Below are 8,754 nucleotides of genomic sequence, written 5' to 3' on the forward strand. Positions count from 1 at the left end.
TCTGCCTGATATTTTTCCTTTGAGGTCTGAAGAGAAATCTGGAGAAAAAATACAGTCCTTGGATTATTTATAGGGCTTTGGGTGGTCTGTAGGAGGGAAGGGGTGTTGCACAAAAGGAGGAAAGAACATCTACATAGATGCTGACTGCTAGCTTGATGTAAGACACTGCATGCCTGCCAAAGTTTTTTCTTCCTTTATTTCCCCCCCCCCCCCCCCTAACAGCGTCCGAGCTCTGCTGCCTGTTTTAAGAGGCTTTTTTAAATGCTTTGAAAAGTCTTTAGGAGTGCCTCAGGAATTTTACCCTCACTTCTTTTAACTCCTGGCTCATCACTCGGCACCCAGGTTGGAGTGAAAGCTTCTACAGGATTTCTGTCTTCAGCTGGACAGAAAAAGCAAAGTGATCTGGTGCTTAGGCTGGTAAGTTGCTCACGCTCAGCTTCACCAGCAGCTGGTGACATCCGAAAGTAGTAAATAAAACTGGCAACTAAAGCCACATTTTACAAACTGAAGTACCTCTGTTTTGTTTGAAAAACTGTAAAAATGTCCCTTCTGGTGGCTCTGTGGGGACTGAGAGTTGTTTCTGGTGCCAAGGCTGCCTGACCAACCCCCGTATTTACACGGGCTCACACGAGCTGGTGTTACCGATGAATGGTGGGGATCACTTTTAATCTCTCTTACCACTGTGTGAATCTGACATAACCCTGCAAGCAAGCCAGAGGCTTTATACAGATGCAATTTGGAAGCTGAGGGGCAGATAATTTGGGGAGCTTGGGGTGGGTTTTTTAATGATTTAATTTTTTTTTTTTTAACTTACTGCAATTCTTCACTTTTGTTTTTTTCAAGCACAGAGGTGTCTCAGGGCTTCTCCAGGCTTACTCTCCCACACTCCTGACCAGCAGGAAAAAAAGGCAATTTGGGGGCTTGCTAGCCCATGTCCTGCAGTGAAATCCCTGGTGAAGGTCAGCTGTCCTGGCTGTCACCAGGGAGACTGGCTGCTGGTTCTGAGCCACAGGGCTGGCCGGAGACAGAGACAGAAGGGGAAAGAGGGGGAGAAGGGAAATTACATGCTTGATTTTGCAGACAAAATGAATCTCTGGGCAGTGCCAAAGTGTCTTTCAGAGCAAAAGGTCTAACTGCCTCTGCTTTTATCACAGCAGGACTTGTACACATGCCTCAGATTAACCCCTCTGGTATCAGATCTCTGCATGCTTTAATGGCTGGTAGTACCTTCATCCTTAAATCAGGCAGCTCTGACTTCAAACTGTGCAAAATCTGATCCAGAGACAGAAACTAATTCCCCAGGCACAAGTCATGAAAGGAAGGGATTTAAAATCAGCCTGCTTCTCTGGCTCTTCTTTTTTTCTCCTTATAAAATGCACTGGTGTCAACTTCTAAATTGCACTTAAATTAATTCAAGGTTTTTTCACTTTGACAATATGTCAGCATTAAGATAAATTCTGATACACACCTGGATGGCATTAGACAGTTAAGAAGAGTTTTTTTTTTAAATACAGTTGCTTTTCAAAAGATGATTCAGATACAAAGCTGAAGACTGTTTAAATAAAAATCCAGATGTCTTCAGCCTCTCCTCCCCAAGTCCTTATTCTTTCTAGACATCATATGTTCTTGATTTTCCATATAACTAGCCTTATTTCCTTCTGTTCTTTAATACATTTACACAACAGAACTATACCAGTGAAAAAAAAGATAAAAACAAAGAAATGGGAACAAATTCATTATTTATTTACACAACAGAACCAGTGAAAAAAAGAGAAAAACAAAGAAATGGGAACAAATTCATTATTGTTTTTACCCTTCTAATTACAGTGGGATTTCAATGAGGAACCATGTGACAGACAAATCAAAACCTGAATTTAGCCAAACCTAGTGGAGTTTAATATAAGATACAGCTGATGCTCTTTGTACTCTGTTCAGTGAAACCTGTTATTTACTGCAGTCACTGAGGGTTGAAGACCTCAGGGGGAGGTGTCTCTGCCCATGCAGGGAGTTTGGAAGTAGGTGATTTTTAAGATCCCTTCCAACCCAAACCATTCTGTGTTTCTATGATTCAATGACCATAAGTGACCAGTTTCTCTGGCCCTACCAAGCAGATTTCCAACCTAGAAATCATATATTACACACCTCAGGGAACTAGGGAAAGCAGAGCTCTATGAATAGCTTACAAGTGCTTCCATGTGTCCCAGATTGGCACTTGTGGCAGGGAGTTGCCTACGTGTTCATTTATGTCTACAGGAAATTCCCTCTTTACTCACTTCTTCCTTACAGTTAGGACCTGGATGACCAAACATTGCTTGTACCAGTAATGATAAGGTGAGAAGGAATCTCTCAAAGGAAAATTTCTACAAGCCAGGAAAATAGGCTGGAGAAGTGCTGCAAAATGGTTCCCTGATTCCTAGTCTCCCCTGGGTACTCCTGAATGGTCTGTGCCAGAGATAGGATGCCAGGCAAGCCAGAGCTTTAAGCTGACCAGTGGAATAGACTTGGCATATGTGAACAACATCCAAATGAAATGTGCCCGGAGAGGAGAAAGTTGGCCATTCCCCTTGAGAGTCAGTTAATACACTTATATTTGCATCCTGGGACTCCCCATTTGTCTCTTCCTAACTACTACCCATCACTCATTTCATATTTTGGAACTAGATGCCACCAGAAGGCAATAAATCAATTACATTTTCGTACAGACAGAAAAAAAAATAACATTCAAAATCAGCTGAAATAAGTTAAACCAAAAGATTTTACATATAAACAGGGGAAAAATCTGAAAGGGATGTACAGAGCTATTTGTCTGATGTGAACAAAATCATGATCATCCCTGCTGTGTTGTTATTAATTGCTTGCATGGTGATGATTCCCGGGGCTCCCACACCTTCTGTGCTGCTCTGAGACAGCAGGGAGGGGCTTGTCCTGTGTGTAGAAGAACCATCAACTGGGGAAACATAAGGAGATGGCAACAAAAGAACAGATATGCTGCACAAGAAGTAGAAGGAATTGGCAGAATGGACAAATTAAATCCACCATATAAGCATAACAAGGAAAGAGGAGATAGAAGGTGGGAGTAAGAGCAGCAACATGTCAATTGGGCCTCTTCAGAAATGTCCACCACAACACAGATCAAAGTGGTGTCCAGCTTATTATGGCACTTTTCCACAAGATGAGCTCCATTCCACCCTACTCAGGCTTGATGGTGAACACCCCAGCACTGGGCCAAGTGCTCAGAGGTCTGTATACCCAGGCCTCATAAACCACCACGAACCAAAAAAGGGCAAAATCCAGTGCCCTGCATATCAGACAAGCTGGGTTTTGGGCAGAGTTTCTAGGCATGATTTTAGCTTATGTGCCAAATCACACTGGAAGGTAGGGTTTGTTTTTTTCTAGAATTATGTACCTAGAAACAGAGAGATGACTGCCAACCTGATGTAAGTGTAAGGACAGGCAATGAAGAATATATCTGATGGGAACAAGAGGGGAAAAGTAGTTTTTGAGCTGAGGGGTGATTCTTCACAGATGATATAAACCAGTGTTCTATCAACAGCTCTCTAATTTAGCTACACTAGAGACAGCACTGGATATTTGATTGCCAAGATCCCAGGGCCAACTCATTTTTTGTCTGAAACAAATCAGGTTTTAAAGGGCTGTAGCACAATCCTCAATTGACAGGTCAGTCAGAAAACAAATGTACTCATTGGTGAAGTGGTAGGGTTTGTTCTGTGCTCCCACATGTCCAGTTGCTCAGGATTTCTCTACTATTTGAACAAGAAACACGTCAGTGATTGCAAATTTGGTCTTGGCTAACATGGCTTCTCTGGGAATTTTCCATGTAGGTGAAGGAAAAGTCAAAGTTGACAGAGAGAGGGAATGAATATTGGTTAGGTGGACAAATGACTGAAGGAACCAGGGGAACTTCAGCTAACTTCAGGTATTTTTCTTTTTAGACGAATTAGCTGTCCTGTGACCCTGCTAGCCAAGCCTTCCAGTAGGTAAGTGGTGATTGCTTGGAAAACTGTATTCCTGCAGGTTCAGAGAAAACAGCAATTCCTATTTTATGCCCATAGACATTCACCCCTCAGGGGCATCACTGATTTTCTCACCACCATAGAGAAGAACAAAGCCATGTAACAGGGAATTGCTAGATAATCCATGTGCTTCTGCCCCAACATCTCAGAAATGGAAGAAGTCAGGCACTGCTGGCTGGGATGAAAAAGTTTTCCCACTTTTCTTTTTTGTCACTGACTTAAACAGATTCATACCAATATTCAGAAGGTGATTCCTGGGTTCAGTTCACTTTCTGGCTGGAAGGAAAACCTGTGCCATTTGTACAAGGTTACAGTTGAATCAATGTGAAGACACTTGGGAATTTCTCTGCAAGAGAAGTGCCTGGACACAATGGACACCTGCCAGCATGAGTAAGGGGTGCAAGAACTGGGAGGGGGGAAAGACTGAATCCTTAACACTCCTAAATCCAGGAAAAATAGATTGCAGACACATTTCTCTCTTTAACATTTGCTATCAGCTGTTCTAAGCACCCACTTGTCAACTGCCAAAAAATCCCTCCATAGCTACTCAGCTGACTTTGTTCTCTGTAGGGTAAACTCAGAGCCTGTAATATCCTCTTGCAGAGCTGGACATTTAAATCCCTCGGTGAGGCTGGACCTGGATTCACAGAAACTTTTCTGGGAAGATCAGCAGTTATTTATCAACCACATGAATCAGCTGCTGTACCGAGGGCCAAGATGGTGTGTCACCCTGCAATGATGCAGATTCAAAGGCATAAAGTTCACGTAATTGATTTTCATTTAGGTATTTCATGATTCAGTGGAACCAAAATAGGTTCTAAAGACTTGTCCATTTTTTCCTTTTCTTATGAAGAAAGATCTATACATTCCTCCATCTTCATCTAGTTATAATACTTGTCTTTTGACAGATCTTATTTTTATTTAATTTTTGCTATGTATGGGTCCATGAGTCTCCTTACTATGACACTTCCCTTTTTCTGCTCTTAATTTTGTATTTTCATTTATTCTTTCCCTCTTGGCCATAATAAGACAATAGAAGATAAAAGTTTATCAGTGAATATATGATGGGACAAAATCTGTGACTGTACCAAAAAATGAATGCAATTCAGTATCAGCAGAGTCAAATCTAACAAACCAATTTAGTGCAGATAGATAGACATAATGATTTAAAAAACCCAATATTTATTTTGAAGGAGGTATCAAAGGCATCTGAAGAGAAAATCACCCATGGATGTCCTTGGAAAGTTTGCGTTGAATTTCATCTCAAGTTGTTCTCTCTTCTGAGAGTACAAGACCCTGCTGCACTTCCTGAAAACACATATAAAGCAGTGATAAATATGTTAGTAGAGTGCAATTTTTCATCCCAAGTACAACAAAGCCACGTGGGTGGCATTTGCCTCCCCTAATTGTAGGTATCTACCATGAAAAAGGCTCCAGCTGAGCTGGTGTCCTTTGTCTGCCTCTTAGTGAATACACAATGTATGCATTTTCGGAGTGTGATCACAGCCCTCCATTTTAGACATCTACACTCCGTTGGCTCCATTGATATAGGTATTCAGGCTGCTCAGGCTGCCTGGCTCCAGTGTCAGCGCTTACCTTTCTCTTAAAATCCCAATTCTACAGCTGTAAGAGTTGTACAGCTGCCAACCATGTCAGTGAAAGGTCTGTTACTACCCTTCTTTTGACACTTCTGAGACATTAGATAATAAAGATTGTCATTAGATAATAAAGACTGTCTCCCAACTGCAGCACAAAAGGGAATTTCCCAGACAGCTGCTAAATCAACCTGCACCAGCAACCAGACCTTTTCTTTCACCCTGATTCTCTTTTATCACCAAGTTTAAAGCATCATCTCTCCAAGGTGGCAGCACTATGGACCATGAAGACTTTACCACTGCCTGCTCTCCTGACACACAGCACGTACTGTGAGAGAAAGGGTACAGAAAAGCTGGCTCCCATCTGGATCATCTTTTGTCTGAAGGCATCTTCCAAAGTAGACATTTCTTCTCACCAAGCTTGTGCTGGAGAAAGAAACCACAGGATCTGTTACTCAACAGCAGGCAACTTGTAACAGCATTAGTATACCAACCAATGTCCCCCTTAGAGCAGCAATGGGTATTAACCTAGCACATGTTAAGACATGTTAGGAGAAAGACATTTTTGTGAACAAGGGGATATTAATCCCTTAAAATAACATGGGAAAAAATCTTAGGTCTTTCTCCAAGCAAAATTTCCCATATGTATGTTATTTCAACACAGTTCTCTTGTGAAATGGTTGCATTCTCTGGCAATCCTAAAAAATGCCACCACACTGAGGGTTAAATTCCAAATAATATTTTTTTCTAAGCTAATATATTTAGCAACAATTGTCCTTTTGAGTTTCCTGAGCCCAGTGCATCACTGGGAGGTTGACCAATTTTTTTTAATTTTTTTTTTTTTGTACCCTGCACATTGTGTTACATAAAATAACAAGTCTGCCAGGAATACTGGGCATGACACATCAGTGACTGTGCTAATGAAAGCCTTGGTAGTTCATTACAAACACAGGAGGTGAATAAACCATTGTTATTGCTATAGGAAATTTTCAGTATGGATCACAGTTAATTTGTTTTTTTACTGTGCAGGAGAAATCAAGTCAAATTTTCTACTGCCATAAGCTGTAAAGTTCCACTGGTGCAATGCTGATTATTTGGTTGCGTGGCCACTGGTTCTGAGGGAAGTTTTTTTAATGTCATTTTCATGAATTTTGTTACCCTGATTCTATCATTGCTGGATGTTCTATGCTCTGGCTCATTGCAGCTCGGCTGCTCAGGCTCACAGCTTGTCTTTGGCACAGTCCGAGGTGCTGATTCAACATCAGAGACTTCTTTATAATAGTGAATGGCTTCTAACTGCCAAGGGTTATAGGGCACCTTATGTTGAGTTGATACGAAAATAGAAGAGAGACCTTGAGGTGAAACCTGTGACCTATTTCCCAACCAGGCAAAAGCCTTGAGGTGAACTTTGTCAAGTTTATCATGCAACAACAGTCTGGGAAGTGTCAGCGGGACGTGTCAAATCTACCAGATTACATTGCAGCAGCAAAGGAACTCACTGTCTTAATAGAGGCTGCAGAAATTAAGCAATAAAACAAAGTAATCATGTGCAGAGCACTTGTGCACCTTACGGAATCCCATGTCAGAAGTTCATAGTATATGGATCATCTTGGAAGGTTATTTAGTCTTTCCTACATCTCCAATTCTACTTAAAATCCTCCTTTGAGCAGTTTTGATAGAACAAGAGGGAAGGGCTTCAAGCTGCAGCAGGGGACATTTAGACTGGACATTAGGGAAAAAAAAGCCTCACAGAAAAAGTGATTAGACACTGGAACAGGCTGCCCAGGGAGGTGGTTGAGCCACTATCCCTGGATGTGTTTAAGCGTCATTTGGATGTGGTGTTGGTGGGTCTAGTTTAGGGGAGAACTTTGTAGAGTAGCAATGATGGTTGGACTTGGTGATCCCAGGGGTCTTTTCCAATCTGAATAGTTCTATGATTCTATAGTTCTATGATTATCTAGGATGTTTTACAGACCTCCCTCAAGGATGGTGATCCTTGTACCCTTTTAGATGATCTATTCCAGTGCATGCCATTAGCAACATTTCCTAACATCCAAACTTCCCATATCCCCCTTTTTGCAATCAAAGCCCAACAACATGCATCTTAGAAAACAATTTATTTCCTTCCTCAGAAAATATGTGTGAGATTTTAGTAGACTATTAGTGGTAATTTTTCTAGGCTAATCAACTAATGTGCTTACAAAACTTCCTCTTTTTGTCTTCCTGACTTCTCTAAATGTCGTTCTTTATCAGGTGTTTTTATGATTGTAACACCATGCATTTTTTCTGTAGGATAAGCTCCTTTGTACTTAGACCAGTTCTGCAATTCACAAGGTGAATTAAATTCTAATCTTGCACCTCCAGAGTACTGTTGCCCCTTGTAACTAAATGTTTGCAACTTTACCATCTCCATCATTCAAGACATGAAATGATCAAAAATAATACACCAGGACAAGATCCTAGCAGAATCTCTATCTAAGAACATCTTCAGTTTTGACAATGAACCCTTACTACACCTCTCAGGTGTAGCTTTCCAACAGTCAGACACATACTGTAGTTTCAGAATTTGGGCTGGATTGTCTTCCCTTACTTAAGGAAAAAGAAAACTCAAAGTTTGACCAAGGTTAAGAGGTAATATATCTATAGCAACTCACCTACACGTGACACTTAAAAGAAAATAAGATCCTTAGCAATGGTGGCATTCATCTCATCTGACTTCATAGGGCTACCATTATGTTAGTTGCACTTTTTTCCCTTACAGTCAGTGGAAATAAATGGGCTCTTTTGGCACTTGACTCATTGAATCTGTGTATGCATCCACTTCAGCAGCAGGACACCAAATCCACCACTGAACCAGATTGACCAGACCTTTACTTCAAAGTAAACTTTGATATGGAAAACTACTGTGCTTGTTTGTGACATCAGTTATTATCAAGACCTACCATATTTCTCCAGGAGCAAGTGCAGAGCAGGTTGGCACCAGGGAAACAGTAAGAAGATCTGCCAACATTGTGTCCTCTGGCTGTAACGAATACGCAGGTTACAACTGGGAATGGATTCTAGTCTTGTGGACATGACCTGTCACAGACTGAATCAGTTTCCTGGTGGTTGAATTTCAGCAGGGA

The 8,754-nt window shown here is 41.2% G+C and overlaps 1 protein-coding gene across 1 annotated transcript in view; it reads right to left on the reverse strand.

Annotated features, from left to right (window-relative positions):
- The window catches only part of AQP1 (aquaporin 1 (Colton blood group)), a 26,693-nt gene extending 18,054 nt beyond the window's left edge, over positions 1-8,639 (reverse strand). Inside the window, exon 1 of the mRNA XM_009997336.1 lies at positions 8,572-8,639. Within this exon, the coding sequence (XP_009995638.1) occupies positions 8,572-8,639 (68 nt within the window). The remainder of the gene's footprint in view (positions 1-8,571) is intronic.
- Between the last annotated feature and the right edge of the window lie 115 nt (positions 8,640-8,754).

The sequence above is a fragment of the Chaetura pelagica genome, unplaced genomic scaffold (genome assembly GCF_000747805.2).
Source record: "Chaetura pelagica isolate M959 unplaced genomic scaffold, ChaPel_1.0 scaffold184, whole genome shotgun sequence".
Classification (NCBI taxonomy): Eukaryota; Metazoa; Chordata; class Aves; order Apodiformes; family Apodidae; genus Chaetura; species Chaetura pelagica.